The following is a 17215-nucleotide window of genomic DNA, read 5'->3' on the forward strand; positions in this document are numbered from 1 at the left end:
CTTTATTCAGAGCATCCTGGATTTTCTGTCCATTTGGAACCACCAGCTCACCATTCCGAATCCAACTCTACTCGGGTCTGGCTTTACTACAACCACCTTGCTACCTGAAGAGCTCCTGTGTCTCTCTGATACGCATTGCCGTTTTCCCCTTGCTTTCTCTTGTGTAGTGTGTGGAGCTCTTGCTACGTCCAGAGTGAACTGGGGAAGGCCGGGATACGCAGTGAGTCCACAACTTCGCTTATGGCTTGACTGTAATTACCTGTCTGTTGACAATTTTCTCTTCCAGGGTGTTCCACAGGTGTTTCAGCTCTGTGAATGAATCCTGAACCGCATGCTTCTCCATCTCATCCGTAACCTTCTTCAAAAGCAGTTCTTTCTGATGATTTAGCCTTTCCATTTCTATCTGCTGCTGATATGCCTCAGACTTATAGTGCTAAATAAGAAAGGAAAGCAAGAGATATACATCAAGCAATTCATGTAACTTATTCGGGACAATTTTCAAATATAAACTTCCAACTGAGCAGCAAATAATCTTTACACATATCTGAGCGAGAGGGACAGTCTCTGCCACCAACCTCGTTTCTACAATTATCTGCTTTTTCCTGCTAGCACTATTTGGAACTGTATCTATTAGATTACTTGTTCAACATGGCCTCCCTTAAAGGTGTCACATAGAATACATCAACAACACAGCACAGAAACTTGTCTTGAATATAATGCACAAAAAAACAAAGTCTGGAGGAAATCAATATTTATAAAAGCAAACATTAATGTTTTCATTTAAACACAGTGTTTTGGTAAATTAGGCTTTCTTTTTTATCTAAAACTGTCTTACACTCGTTACCATTCACACACACACACACACACATACAGACACACACAGGCACAGATACAGGAACATGCTCTAGATTAAACAAAGATTGCAACATCGTATCTAGACTATGGAGGTGAATTACTATTGTATGCAATGTTTCTGTCTTATGATACAATTCTTTTGAAGTTCTCTGAAGCCACTTATACCAAGTAGCTCCATGTAAAAGATAAATGAAACTGCTCAATAAACAGTCTACAAAGAGCCTCCATTTTGAAATCTGTTACACCAGTCATACTTGAGGATGTTAACAACTTATTCAAAAGCATGCTATGTGAAGGCATTACTCTCAAATCCTTCTGGTAGGAGATGACTGTATGGTGAGAACCACCACAGACTAAAAGCAGTGTTTTGCTGTCAGTCATTCTAATGACTGATGTGAGTATGTTCAGTTTACTGTGTGCTTATGCAATGTGGAAATTATTAGGTATATGTATAATTTAGAAGCTTGATCATAACTGTATTCTGGCATCTCATGGTTACCAATGTTCAGTTGCCGAACATTGTTCCTAGCTCAACACTGGATTCAAATTGAGGGAAAGGGAGAGATGCTTCATCAACTAGCCAGATAAACAGTGCTGTGTAATAGATTCATTCGGAAACTATAATGCAAGAATGTCTTGATATTATAGTAATAGGGCGAAAAAATGAACCTTCTCAAACTTCCTAGCATTGTACCACACAATCAAAAAAAAATCTTATTTCTTTCAAAATGGCTGTATGCATCTCCCAACCGTATCCCCACCTAAGACACCTCTATGTTTGCACTTATCAACAACGTTTGAAGCAGGGTGTTAAAATGAAGTAGTCACATGTGTACAAAATCCTTCCTGGTATTTTTGGCATAGTACATAAGGTAAGCACAGGACATACTTCTTTCTATGCCTAACACAGGTTTATGACACTAAAATCCCCCAAAAGTGCCATTTGAAAGTAATTACCAGACACATCTATTTACTGATATCTAATATTTAATGCAGAGTTTTTCAAAGTGATTTATTGGAAGCAAATGTAACACATTTACCTGGGTGTTACAATACAGTAATCAATTAATTCTTCTAAAATGACTGATTATTACCTTTAGTTCGGCAATCTGCTGCTTCACTGTCTCCAGATCAGTCCCGATTGGTGGCATTGAATCAAGTTTACTCCCTGCAATATCTATCCAGTCAAATATAGCCTAAAAAGAACAAAAATGAAATTATAAAAACTATCAGAAAGCAAGACAAATGTGTTGCAGCCTCAATGGAGAGATGAAAGACACTCAAATCTGAGCTGATTATCATAAGCTGAGACTCAATGACACAAACCTGCAGCAAACCATACGAAGCTTAAAGTACTGGACATGAAATGCACTGTAAAAAGGGGCTGTGCCACCCTTGCAAATATATGCAAACGAATATATCCCTGCTGTTCTGTTCATTGTAAGCCCTCTTCACAATCTGCTTGAGACGGGAAAATAAAAAAAGGTAACAGCAGGTTTGAAAGCTGAGCACTGAACATGCATAGGTAAAAAGAACAGCATGCTCTTTAACGTGAATGAAAAAAAAAAGAACAGCTAGTCCATGCATAATTTCATTTAACTATGCATTTCTTTATTAGTAAGTTACATGCATTTCAATCATTGTTCATCTAGAGACAAGCTGAAACCGCCAGCTGAAATCAGTCCATACTAAACGCTACTGGAAAGTCCCATTTATTATTTCTCACCTGCTTTTATGTCACTGATACAGTTTGATGAAGAAAAATAAGTTTAAGAATGTCTTGATATTATTTCTGAATGAGTCCTTTGAAAGGAAAAGCGTGAATGTGAATTACATCATTTTGATTGACAGGTGTAGGATCTCTCCCTGCGGTGATCACTTCACCAAGGATTCACCAAAGCTAGATCCTGCACAAGGGTCATCAAGAGTTTGATTGATTTTGGTATGTTCTGCAACGTATTAGCATGAGAAGAGTCCAGGGCAATATTTGGAATAATATTTAAATCACCCCTAATTATTAAAAGAAAACTGGCTCCTCTTTTTCAAAGCTAGATACGGAATTGAGGGCCTGAGCTGAATACTCAAAAGGGCCATAGAAGCTCACAAAGTTAAATATGTCTCTCGGAATCCTCATTTGCACCCCTATCCATATGGCACGCTGATATTTATGCAACTTAAGAACTTTGGATTGTATTTCTTTACCAATGAGTATAGCCACCCCACAAATTGCTGCACTAGAAGAAGCATATTAAGGTGTGTTAAATAAAACCTTGGACTTTCAGATTGGGGGCCCCACTCTTTAAATGCATGTCTTGAAGAGGATTATATTTGCCTGTAATGATTTAAACCAGGGAAGCATTGCACGAGCTATGTAAATGTAGGTGTACTTATATAGCGCAAACCTGTCACCCAAAGGGCATCCTGGCGCTTGCTTAGGGAACCCGTCCTGGTATTCCCCTGTGAGAAACCCCGGCAGGGTGTCCACAAGGTGAAAGCCAGGCATCCCGCCGCGAGGGGCCGTAGTGGAGATTAAGCAAGCTATTGCCCAGAGTTGCAGAGTGTGACCCCGTGATTCGAGTAGGCACCGGAGCGAGAATTATCGAGTCCGTGGAATTTTGAGCCCGAGACCCGCCGAGGCGGGGAATCGAACCCTGGTCCACGGTCGATCTCAGCTTCCGGGTCTGCCGCCTCTAACCACTGAGCCACGCTTCTCCTATGACTCTATTATTAAAGCCATTTACATTGCAAGACACTATTTTACTAGTCATGGTATATCTTGATTTGGCCCCTTCCTCTTCTTACACTCCAGCATGATCTACTAACACAGCATAATCTATTAACAGTGTTGCCATCTCATTTTGGTGCGCACTCTACACCCCCACACACCTCTTCCCCACCCCCATTTCCCTCACCCCTCCACATCTCACCCACCCGAGGCCGAGTGCCCCTCAAAGTCTTGCCCACCTTGGGCTTTGAAATGGAGGCTGCCTTTGCCCTCCCCTGAAATGGGTGCCTTGAAATAGCACCCAAAAACAAAAAACATCTCCCTGCTAAATGCTGAGCGATGGACTTGCTGGGGATTCCTACAACTTTTCTTTGCATTCCTATCAAACCCATTTTCGGATCACTTAGTAATTGCTGTAAATCTATACATAACAGGTCAACGTTAGGAGAACTGTAGATGGGTTTTTGACAAATCTTTGTTAGAAGATGATCAGAGGGTCATCCAAATGCATCAAGACTTGGAGGTCCTTTAGAACGTAACATCGGAACGGCCACTGAGACTGCAGTTGTGGGCAGCGCCCTGAAGGCCTTTTTTTAGGGGAGAGTGATAGCGTTTCAGGCGGCACGTAGGCAGAGTGAGAGGAATAAAAGCCAGCAACTTCAATTAGACTTAAATCAGGCAACAGCAGAACATATAAGGTCTCCCACGCAGGAATTCATGAGGGAGATGGCTGAAGCTAAATATAATCTCCCGATTATTTTCTTTCCAAGGAAGTACTGAATCACGATGCCATAATCCAAAAGAGGTATGAAGAAAATGAGCATATAGGCAAATACTTGGCCGTAATCAGACAATCTAGCGACTCAGCCTCAAAGCATATTAGACGCCTTTATTAAACATTATACAAAACTCTATTTTGACCCCCATAATACTTAATCAGAGGCAGTAGAAGTGTGGCTTCAGGGACTCAATAGCCCCTCAATTAGGGTAGGGCAGGGAGAAGTATATAAGCTTGTTTTGCCTCAGCTAAATAAGTTTTTGGTTAGACTATTCAATGAAATTTTTGAAGGGGGAGCAAAATTCCTGATTCCTTTACATATTTGGTAGTTGTCAGTTTTTTTAAGAAAGGCATGCCAGAAAAAGACATGAACTATTACCGTCCAATAAGCTTAGTAAATTTTGGCTATAAGTTGTTTATAAAAATTTTATTATACCGTCTTGATGTGGTAGTTCCCTCGGTTATACACTACAATCAGGACGGGTTCCTTCTAAGTAGAAACATGCTTACAAGTACCTTATACTTGACCCAGGCAATAGACTACTGCCCTATGCAAAAAACTAAAGCAGCAATTATAAGGCTAGATGCTGAGAAAGCATTCGACCGAGTCCAGTGGAACGTTCACTTCTCAGTTTTAACAATATTTGCTTCCCACCCAGGTTTGTGATGGTTTTAAAAAATATATACCTCAACGGTATGGCCACTAGAGTCATAAATGGGAACCTGGCAGGGAAGATTACTATAAGATGCCGAATGCTGCATGGCTGCCCTCTTTCTCTAATCCTATTTTCTCTGCTTATCGAGCCATTAGCAGGTGCCTTCAGGTAAGATCCATGTATACAGCTGCTGGTGCCAGGGGTGGCAAAACTGAATTTATTTGCTGATGATATGGCTCAGTATCTAGAAGAAGATAAGGCTAATATATCACGTGCCTTCTCCCTAATAAACGAGCATACGAGAATAGATGGTTACAAGATTAACCACGTGAAATCAGAGTCCATTTTATTTACCTACTTCTCAGCAGTATTGCCAACATCAACGCAGCCCCACTATTCAGTGACTGCACTTATACGGTATCTAGGAATTTACATAACCTCAAATCTGGATGATCTATTTTGCTACATTTCAAGGCAACATTGAATACAATTTGCAATCTATTTAAGTCAAGGCAGAAACTCCCCTCATCCATCATGGGTCGGGTTGCTTTAGTTAAAATGAGTATTCTTCCACTATTGCTTTTTTTGGTTCACAAACATTACCATAAACATTTTTTTGAGTCAGTGAACACCGAAATTATAAAGTTTATATGGCAGGGTAAGGAGCCCACACTAAAAATGCAGGCGCTGCAGCTGGACCCTGAAGAGAGAGCCCTGGTGCTTCCCAATATAAAGATGAATCATCAGGCTGCATTTCTTGATTACCTGACCAAGTCCTCCTCTGTCATTTCAATTGCAGAAAAAAAGGCTTCCCCCTTTCTTACATATCCCAAGGCTCCCCAAAAAATCGAGATATATGACCGTCCAATAATGGATTGCTTTGTTATATTCTGGTAAGAATACACAATTTCCCAGCTCAATTTTCAGCTGGAACTAGCAGATTGCATCCCGCTGGGGCTCCATGTATCAACTCATCCCTGCTACTGCTGGTCCCAAATGGGGTATCGAAGGATGTAAGCTTTTATCGTAATAGAGAATATTCCCAATGGTCCAGGCTAACGAACCTTAAGTCCAATTTTAGTTCATCCTTCTTTTTCAGCTTTGGCCAAATTAAACTCTTCTGCTCTTGTGTCGGAATGAAGGATGAGACATTGGCAGATAATCTGGAGAAGATATGTTGTATTTCCCACTTACTAGGTATAGTCAATTGGTATAGAAGGCTGTACTTGGAAAAAAGCAAGGTACTGATTTTGGACCAGCTTCAGCCAATCGAAGCCTCAACGTAGCTTTCAATGGCAGTTTTACAATCAAATGAGCCACAAGGTGATACGAGCTGCCAAACTAAGAAGAATGGTTTTCGTCTGCAAGTGGATGTTATACTACACCCCTGCCAAAATTGGAAAACATGTATTCCTATGGAATCTAGTTGTTTTAGATGCAATCAGGCCAACTGGCTCCATATGATAATTTCATGTATTCATCTCAGAGAAATCTGGCGGGGCATCTTTGCTGATGTGAGCTAAAGATTGAAGCTTATGATCCCTCCAGATGTGTATGGGGCTCTATTTGGCATTGTGGTCTCTTCCTCAGAAATGACAATAGGGTAGCATCAATCCTTGAAGGAGCTATTGTTTGAAATTATTGTTGATGTATAAATAATTGTGCAGCTACATCTCAGAAAAAAATAAAAATAAATGCTTAAGAAAGACTTAAACCTGTTCTTTTAGTCTTTTCTTAAGTTAGGGTATAACTATCTACAGTAGCAAAGTTAAAACAATCTGCAAAACAGCAGAACAATCGGAAGAGCTCTGGTTTATTAATTCCCTATCCAAAATGTCTATACGGGTTGTGCTCATCATAGTGAATATTTTAGCAAAAAGAAGGTCACATATATATTTTGTTTTGGGTCTCATTCAGATAATAGTCTTTGTGTATTTAAACATCAAATGTGTCTTTCATATGATAGTCCTGTCCGTATCCATAATTGATTCTGCTACTTTGATTTTACACACATTTTGTATGAAAAAAATATTAGCTATGTGAAACATGATAACAATGTAAAATTCCTATATAAGTTAAGCACGGCATAATACAACTTCTGTAAAATGTGATACATCAAATACACTCAATTATATTAATTGCCCATGTCCAGCTTTAACTGTAGCATTCTGGTACATTACATACCTGCAGTCCATCTTGGTACTGAACAGCAGCTTGCATGGCATCAATGAGTTTACAAATACGGTCCTTCCATGTTTTATTCAGCATGTCCCACGCCGAATTCAGCTACAAACAAAAGTGACAAAGTTAACATTTTTCAGAACTCTTTAGAGGAAAGTTAAACTGTAGAATTTTTATCTTTACCCTTCTACTAGTATAGTCATCTGTTAGCTGAGTATTCACCAATCAGAGTTAAAAAAATCACCATAGGAAGTGCATCTTTTGACACGGTCACCCCCACTTTTTGTCTGGTATTTCATACAAGTTTGACAGAAATACACTAGGTTCGTGCTATCCAGGTCACTAGTGTCAGATCTCCTTTCCAAAAACTGTACAATTGTTCCCCTGATTTGATATACTTTTAGCACCCCCTGTGAGTTCCTATTAAATGGTACCCCTGGTACCTAGGGCAAGGAGACTAAACAGGGTCCTAAGGGCAGCAGCATGTATGGTACCCTAAGAGACCCCTAATCACCCTCATGCAAACTGCTATTGCGGGCTCCGTGACAGGGTGCAGTAAAAAGTAAAGACACGACATGGCACTGTGTGCTATGCCAGCAGACACTGCATGCACTATACTACATGTGTGAACATATCTGCATGAGTAGATATGCCCCTGTGATGTCGATTCTTAGAAATTACAAGTAAACAGGAAAGCCATGTTAAGTACATATACTGGACACTGGTAATTACCAGTTCTACAGCTACATGATGGCTTCACTGAAACTAAAGATGTTTGGTATCAAACATCTTGAATTAATAAACCCACATTGATTCCAGTGACGGATTTATTAATACATGCACGGGAGGGCACATTAGAGGTGCCCCCTCAAAACCTAAAGACTACTAGTTCCCTGGATGACTGGTGTAGACCAGCTTGTCACCACAGACAGGTTTTGGGACTCTCTGCAGGTGAGAGCCCAAGCTCTCTAAGGGCAGAAACAATGCCTACTCCTGCCGGAGGTGTTGTCACCTCCTCTAAGGAAGGAGACTTCAAAGGCATATACCGCCTTTGATATGCGAGACAGGCTTCCCTCAGACAGTGGAAATGCCACCCCCTGGCCCAGGCCTATTTTGTACCAGGACAGTTGGGATAATCAGAAAGCCAGGAGGTGTATTCCCCCCATCAGGCTAGTTCCAACCCTAAGCAAGGCTACCTGATGTGACCATGAAACCTCTTGGTTTTGGTGGAATTAGACTCACTGGGTGAGGGTTATGCCAACTTCCAACAGGAAGTAGTCCTTTAGGGAGTGTAGTCACCCTAAAGGTAAGAAGCCCATTGGCTACTACCTGTCACTCCCCTTAATGCCCCTAAATTGAGTATTTAGGAGGCATGCCTGATGCCAGGAACTCAGATTCAAAGGATCCAGAAGAAGACGAAAAAGAAGAGCCATGAGACAATGAGAACTGAAGGCAGCTGTGAACTTTTGCCGCAAAACCCTGCCTGCCTGCAGCAGTCTTGATAATTGTGACAGAGTGACTCAACATGCAGCTGACCAACTACAAAGGACCCCGGTGCCAGCAATCTCCCTTGGAGTAGAGAAGCTACTCCCCTATAGTACACAGGTACAGAAGGAGCAGACTCCGGTTTACTGTGTTGCTGCTCCCCAGCCAGCCCAAAAGAGCAGCCCCAAAGAAGGTGTACCTGAGCTCCTGAAGGTCAGATCTGTCCCCCCACTGAGTTGAAAGACACCAGGATCGAAAGTAGCTGCATAGCTCCAAAACCCGAGGTACCAGATCCCTTACAGCAACCACGGCTTGTTTAAGTCAAGTTGGCACTCGAACAGCACCGAGACTGAGCAACCATCCAGGGACATCTGCACCGTACAGACACACTTCCAGAAAGGCCCAGCTGCCCTGATTTCTGCACCCTCAACCAGCAAGACGGGAATTCGCAAGGGCCTAGGATGCATAGAGCCTAGGTAACCTATCCACCCTGCACCCTAGCGCCCCAGCACGGGTACTGAAGAACTGACTATGTCCCCTTATTCCCAGGACCCTTGTGACCTAAAGCCCCCGTTCGGAACTCCCAGACCTGTCCCCAAAACCCCCTCTGCAGCCTGCTTCTAGGTGGCCCCCCTTCTTTCCACAGGCATGGAGCGCAAAGTTACCAACCCAACCAGACCTCTGCACTTGGATACCCTAGGGCAGACAACAAGTAAATGCTGGTGGTACTTTGGACCTTGGCCACCCGCAACCCTAAATCCTAAAGGAGACCCTCAGAAACCAATCAGAAATAACTGTATGCCACATATTCCTTTTTTCCCATAGGAAAGTATTGTTGCATAAAGAAGCATTTGAGTGAACTATTTACTTACCTGTGACATTCAATACTTACTTGATAACAAAGCTCTTGGTATTAAAATTGAAATAAAAGCACAACTATTTTTTTTAATTGGTCTCATATTTATTCTCAAGTGTGGGTGTCTCATTTATTGCCTCTGTGAGTACAACAAATGCTTAGCATTACCCTCTGATAAGACTAAGGGCCACATGCATCATTGTTGGTATTTGCGATTCCTAAATTGCGAAAATTAAGGAATCGCAATTTAGAAATCGCAAATACCTATGCATGAAAAATTCACAATTGTTTTGCGTTTTCTTATTTTTCCTTATTTCCGATTCTCAATTTTGTGAATCGCAAATAAGGAATCCCTTTACATTGATTCCTATGGGCCTAGAGGCCCATAGGAATCAATGGGAAGGCATTCTCATTTTGCGATTCGCAATTAAGGAATCGCAAAATGAGAATGCAATTTCAAGGGTGCAGGGGGGGTCCAAAGGACCCCCCCTGCACCCCTGAAATGTAACATAAAGTCCATTTTTCACACATACATGCCCCAAGGGCCTGTGTGTGTGTAAAATGAAAGTTTCAAAAATGCACTTTTGTGCATTTCTAAAACTTTTCGCAAATTACCATGAAGGTTGACTTCATGGTAATTTACCACTTCTAATTTGCGAATTCGCAATTATTTTTAGATGATGCATTGCATTTAAGAAATTGCAAAATTGCGATTTCTTAAATTGCGGAAAAAAAAACTTGGAAAAAAAATTGAATTTGCATTCGCAAACGGCCGAAATTTGCAATTCGCACCGTTTGCAAATGCAAAAACCAATGATGCATGTGCCCCTTACTGCTTACTCCAAAAACCACAAAAGAGAGCATTTACTGGCAGATGCATCAACGTAGCCTTTTGCTATTCCTAAATAGCGATTTTTAAGGAATCGCTATTTAGGAATAGCAAAAGCCTATGCATGTAGGAATCACTATTAAAATAGCGATTCCTAAAAATTCCTTAATTGCTACTCGCAAATTGCTAGTCGCAATTAAGGAATGCCGTCCCATTCATTCCTATGGGCCTACAGGCCCATAGGAATGAATTGGAGATTGCATGAGCAATTTGCGAGTGCCAGTAGGTACTCGCAAATTGCTCATGCAATTGCAAGGGTGTCAAAATGACACCCTGTTGCACCCCTGAAATTGATCTCTGCACATATGTTGCACACACACATGCCCTAAGGGCATGTGTGTGCGCAACATAAAACTTTGAAAAATGCACAAAAGTGCTTTTTTCAAAGTTTTAGCAAATTACCATGAAGTTCAACTTCATGGTAATTTGCTACTCCTATTAGCGAATTCGCTATTTTTTTGACTTTCATGCATTGCATTTAAGGAATCTCAATTTGGGATTCCTTAAATGCAATCGCAATTTAAGGAATCTCAATTTAGAGATTCCTTAAATTGCGATTTTTGCATTTGGGTTAATGCCTCTGTAAACCAATAAGCGTTGCCCTGACTCTTTAAACAGTGTATCTCGTTTTTGTTCACGATATACTAGCTTCCTACAAGCAGAATGTTTCACAACCTCTGAAAAAATTGTAGGCAGGAGCCTCCTTAAAATGCTTCGAAGGGAATGTCAAGGGTATACACTTAAATTAAAGATGGTGTTACCACACCTCTATAGAAAGGCTGATTACTAATGGAGTCCTTTTACACAACAACTTTAAGACTAATACTTAAAACCACTTTTACAAGATCTTTTTATGTTGTCATTCTGTAAAGAATTAGTGGACCAAGTCCCATTACAGCGGATGAAAGTGAGACATACTGGATATTATAAACTGACCATAGGGCAACAAAGCTCTTAGCCATTATTATAAAAGATATTACCCGTATCTATTAGCAGTCAACATAATTATACGGATAAACTATGACCCTAATTCACAACTTTTTTGTACATCTCTATGCAACATAAACAAGCAAAAATAATTCTGGAATTCACAGTGGCATATACTAATTCACACGACTTGCAGATGTTTAGTCCAATGTATATAACTTACTTGCACAGAGTAACAGGTTCAGTGTTGTTCCCAGAGAAGAAGCAAGAAGTAGCAAACAGCCACAAAGTTGTAACTATGTTAGAATTAATGGTACCAAGGTTTTTCCACATGTAAATGTAACCTAAGCATCATCATACTTATGAGTGAGTATGTGACATGTATCTGTCAACCATAAAATGCAATTCCTTGCCAGAAAAACAACAGAAACAAACTAACGTCTTAACCAAAATTCTTCCCAAAGGTATTTCTGCAAATGATTCACCTGCAGACATACATGAGTAAATGTAGGCAGCAGGAGGACTACTTGGGATTTTTGAAAATCTCTAAGAAATTGAAATATATTGAAATTGTTGAAGCTAGTATTTACTGAGTGCACTTCTGGCTCTGAAAAATATTTTTGTGAATTGCCCAAAACATAGTTTGAAGAGTCTGGAAACAAACAAGCAAAGAACAAATACACTGCCTGATCACTAGAATGGTTAACGGTTAATGCAATCCTATATAAACGTCTCTAAATTTAATGTTTATATGTGCACGGGATGCTGTCTGGTGTCAATGGTGCTGTCTTGGCATTTAGGACTTTATTAAGACACACGTATTAGTACAATACTGGGGCTCCTAACATTGCTTCTAATAAATAAATAAAGAGAAAAATAATTTAATTGTGTGTGTTTCTATTCATAATTAGCAATATCTCTAAGCACAGACAGTAATAGGATAGCTGTGTATTTTCTTTGTACTTTCATGCTATCATTCTCAGGACTCTCTCGGACAGCAAGTCGGAAATGTGTTTAACTGGCTATCTATTTCACTTAAATTACTTTTATTCCCCTAGAATTACAAAGAGCTTTATGATGTATTTGTGTAAAGACCCTAGATAGTAATACCCCTGGTTTTGAGTGCATATACAGGAACCTGTAAGTTATAAAGTCTATCACTTCTGTTCTGAGGTGGGGCCACCTCCCATATCAAGCAGATGGATCTTTATCTCCTCAAAACAGGAAGAAGATCAGAGACATTAAGTGAGTTACTAGGCCTGCACAGACACATAAGTAGTAGTTAGAATCACTCCAAAATGGTGGCTTGCAAGCCTGATCCTTTACTCTGCAAAGACAATGATTCCTATACTTTTGAGTGACACCATATTTCAAAACATTTAATGAGTATATGAATAAGTGATGTATACTGCATACATATGCCACAAGGATCAAGAGAATGTTTCTAGGATAATAGTGCATTTGGTGAATATTTGTTTTATTAAGGCGTACCTCATCAATGCTCTTGTTGACAACAGGTTTGTCAGGTTCACCGCAAGCAGTTATGAGTTCACCTCCTAGGTTTATGACAACATCTAGTTCCTCTTGAAGTCCATCTATTTCTTCCCTGATAGCCTAAAAAGAAAACAAATACACATTTTTAAAGAAACAGAGGTATGATAGATATGCATTACAACGCACTATGCAAGCAAATGAAAATAAATATAAAACCAAGAGCTAATCTGGAGACATCCAACGTTAAATATAATCTAACTAACTGTATTGTGCCTTTCTCAACAAATGTTATTTTGTTTAAAAGAACCCCCAGAAGGCATTCCCTTGCTGTAACTTTTGGAATTCTGGGCCTGCTGACTTTCTTCTAAGCCTGTACCCAGGATTAATTATTTTGATAATGTTAAACAGCACACTACTGATAGAAGAGAAGGTGGGAATACCTTCTGCCTTCTATTCAGCCCAGTGACTTGGGTGAGGAAATAAGAGAAATTAGATAATATGCCATTCATTGTGTGGTTCGTGAGTTCAGTGCCAGATAAATTGGGGCATGGGTACTCCTTGGGGTACTGAGAGAGGAAGTAAGCATGTGTGTACGATCACTGATCTTTTCCAGTTACTGAACCATTTAGCCACGAAACAAGTAAATTAATCACTGTGAAGCACTAGATGTGAATCAATAAAGTCTTGATCAAAATGAAAAAAGCATGCTCCAAAGAAAGTAAAGAAGCGATGAATGCATGTACGAGAGGTATGGGGCAGCTAAGCCTTATATTAGAGTATATAATGGATTATAAAACCCAGATTCAAGCATTCTTTTTTCAAATGGTACAGTTCTTTGTGTTACTGTTTAAGGTTGTGGCCTGTTCCCATCTCTGGGAACACTACAGAACAACTTCTAACTGACCTCTGCAGCTTCTTGCTGTTGTTTGACAACAGATGGGTCCACCCCTGGTTCTTCAAGATCACGGATGAAGTCCTGAGTATCTTTAATGGTGACTACAAGGGCGATGTGATCACACCAGAACTTCTCAGCCAGCTCCATCACATCAAGCAGCTTTGCCTCTCTCTCCTCTGTCAGGGCCTGGATATCCTCCCATATGAAAACCATCTGGTCGAGCTTATCCTGGACAGCTAAGTGGCAAAAAGAGGCTTTTTCAGTACATAAATAACACATTCCTGCAGAAACAGTCATATATTACTGAAAATGGACAACGGTTTATCAATCCAAAAATAATTATGCTTTAATTTTGATTAGAGTCATATCATATTTCTTAAAGTGACTGAGGACAAACTGTGAACTAAAAAATTACACTGATACAGATTCCAATTGGCAAAGTTCTTGGGTGTATGAAATCACTTTTTTAAGTGGGAGGATTAAATAACCTTACGTCCTCTTGCAACACAGCAAACTTTAAAATGTACTTATCATATTATCAAAGAGCAAAGAGACTAATAGCATAAAGTATATATCTTCCACACTGCAAAGTAAAGGAATGACCATTAGACTCAGTAAATTACCTTTTGCTGAGATATCCTTATCTGCACCCTCAGAGCGAGCAATCATCTCTTCCCCACGCTGTTTGAGTGTCTCATATCCCGGCTGAAGTTTCTCCAGTTCCACAGACACATTCTTGTTTTCAGTAAGCTGTTCTCGGATCTTCTCAACCTCGGCTGAGATGGAAGGTGGCTGTCTCAAGCGCTCTGCTATGCGATCCAAACTCTCAAGCATGGGGTCAATCTTGTCATGAAACTAGGTGAAGAATGTTTTAGAGAGAAGGGGATGAGGGAGAAGCAAGAAATAGAACACATCATAATGGCAGCAACGTGTATTGCACTGAAAAGTAGTGTGGTAGGGTTAAAACCGATCATTCTTAACAGCACATAAAAAACGATTTTGACAATAAAACTCTAATGTGCATTTTGCACATGGCTAGAAAAACAACACTGAAACTGAGAAAAGTTGAAGTACCAGCATCGTAAAAGTGTGTTTGGTTTTACAGAATTAGAGGATTTTTAGAATAATACATTTGAAATGCTTATTAATTGATTACTATATTATTATAATAAAGTAATTATGAAAATTATTGTTTGAAAAGCTTTCTATGATGCACAGTAACACAAATTATTAATATGAAGCAGTATATTCAAGTAACAAATGAGTCTTACATAACAATTGTGCAAATATTAATGATAAAACTTAGCATCCGTATTACCTTCACTGTAATGACCCATATCAAACAGAAAAGTGGTGCAAAATCTTTATGCTAAATGTTTTATGGATGAACCTTTCAGTATAAATGTTTGACATTATTAGAATCTTATATTTCTTAAAGCAATTTTATTTTAATGATTTTTAGAAATAGTTTGCACGTAGGTACATTTTGCTAGTAGGCCATAATTAGAGTTGAACATTTATGTGCAATAATTACTGACAACAGTACAATTATTTCCATATTTGATATGCTTGATTTATTTCGTTATGCTTGACCTTAACTATGAGTTTATTTTACTAAAATAAGAAATGCTAACTTTAAAATGCATTAAATTGCCTTTTTCCGTGGGCTGCTTCATTTCATAGCCTGGTACAATGGACTTTTGTTACATTTCCTCAAATGTTGCTTTATCTGGTCTGATTATGCAACATTCTTTTAATCAACAAGACACTTTTTCCAGCTCTTTGTTGTGTATGAATTGGTGGGAACTTGACCATCTCTACTTAATCCATGAAGAGCAACAAAGTAAATAAGCTCTTTGTAAACTAGCCTGTGAGGCCGGAATGGACAGTCGTTTCTCATGAGCAACATGGGAAAATATGTTGAAGTAACAATTTTATACCTGGTGAGCGGAAAAATGGTCACATGATGGTCAGACTATTGAATAGTGTCATCTAATGTCACAAATAGATGATTTAGAGTATAAAAAGTGACTTTCTTAGGACTAGGGAGCCACCATCCTTTGCCAGAGCCACCTTCTCTTCCATTGACTCCAGCCTGCATTTCCTTTTTTCCTTTCCTGATGAACTTGCCTGATGGACGATTTGGAGCTGCCTGGTCTGAGACCAGACTTGAACTTTCCGGTTTATTGCTCCAATTCCTTGCCAATGCCCATGGACTTTTTACCTTAGTGGACTTTAACTTGATACCTTTGCTCCTTCTAAGAGAACTCTTTTGTACCATCCTCCTGCCTCTGTTGGTGGTAGGAAACGCTAACCTGAACCATCCTCTTTATGGATTCATTTATTTAGAAATAGATTTACTTTAACTAAATGTATGGTTTTACACTACGGGCTGTAAGTCTCCTGACTGAACATCTTAAAATGATACTTATATGCATTGATTTTGAATCTTTAATACAATAACCACATTATCTAAACTTGACTGAGTCTTTTATTGTGTCTTAAGATTCTTTCCGTAGAACTTTTCTTACAATGATCTGATTTCTAATGCATGGGAGACTTATAGTCTGAGAATAGTGTACATAAACTATTCACTAATTTGTGAGTTGGTCTACAAATTATTGGTCCTCATTGGGTCACCAACAGTTCAACACCCTTATTTCTCATCCCTCACTGTGATGAAGAAAGGTCCTTTGGAGGACCAAAGCCTCTGTGGATGATGTATAGAGTCTGAGAGAAGTGACTAAGTAGTAACATCATTGAAGGCCCAGAAATTAGAGAAAAAGCTTCCACTGTAACAGTAACGTTTACCTAGTGCTTCATACACAACTAGAGACCGACCAAGCACATTATTGTATCAGTGGCACACCAGTAAGACTAATGGCATATGTTTTGCTATTTGAGGAGGTGTTTTGCTTTCCTATTATTCTTTATTTATATACATTAAACATGTTTTATTTTGTTGTCCTTAACAAGTTTGCTCTTGTGCTGAGAGTCTTATACCATCATTTTTAGCCACTTAAAATAGAAGAAGCATTTTTCTACATGCCTTGTTTCATTAGAAAATTTAGAAGATGAGGTGGATGTGAATACCAACAATGCCCACCACCACTGGTCCCATGCTGTGCTACTCTATATTCTACAATAATCTTTAATGTGACTGAAAACCCCTTAGTAAATGTAAACACATTCAGCTACAATTTGACATGGTGGAATCAGAAAAAGTGCCTGTTACACTGATTCCAAACTCCTCCTTCTTGCCATGGGTAATTTAATGAGAATTCCATGGTCATGTAATTGACATATGTCTGTGGGTTTGCTACCACTTTAGTTGTAATCAAAGAACGTATAAATCTTACTGCCTCAAGTACGTTTTGTGTCAAGGGCCCACACTAGTTGCATTAGCTATTAGAGTACGTGTTCACCAACAAGGACTTAGCATGCATAAGTAAAATGTGTTCATACCAGTAACTG

General features: G+C 39.5%; 1 protein-coding gene across 2 annotated transcripts in view; it reads right to left on the bottom strand.

Moving 5' to 3' along the window:
• Nucleotides 1-17215, bottom strand: part of DST (dystonin) — a 1569532-nt gene that overhangs the window by 175159 nt on the left and 1377158 nt on the right. For both annotated transcript variants that reach the window (XM_078647976.1, XM_078647975.1), the window contains 6 exons: nucleotides 14365-14596; nucleotides 13751-13977; nucleotides 12844-12966; nucleotides 7199-7300; nucleotides 1950-2051; nucleotides 260-433 (listed from right to left, as the gene is read on the bottom strand). In XM_078647976.1, coding sequence (XP_078504102.1) covers nucleotides 260-433; nucleotides 1950-2051; nucleotides 7199-7300; nucleotides 12844-12966; nucleotides 13751-13977; nucleotides 14365-14596 — 960 coding nt within the window. The remainder of the gene's footprint in view (nucleotides 1-259; nucleotides 434-1949; nucleotides 2052-7198; nucleotides 7301-12843; nucleotides 12967-13750; nucleotides 13978-14364; nucleotides 14597-17215) is intronic.

This window comes from Lissotriton helveticus, chromosome 6 (assembly GCF_964261635.1).
Source record: "Lissotriton helveticus chromosome 6, aLisHel1.1, whole genome shotgun sequence".
Classification (NCBI taxonomy): Eukaryota; Metazoa; Chordata; class Amphibia; order Caudata; family Salamandridae; genus Lissotriton; species Lissotriton helveticus.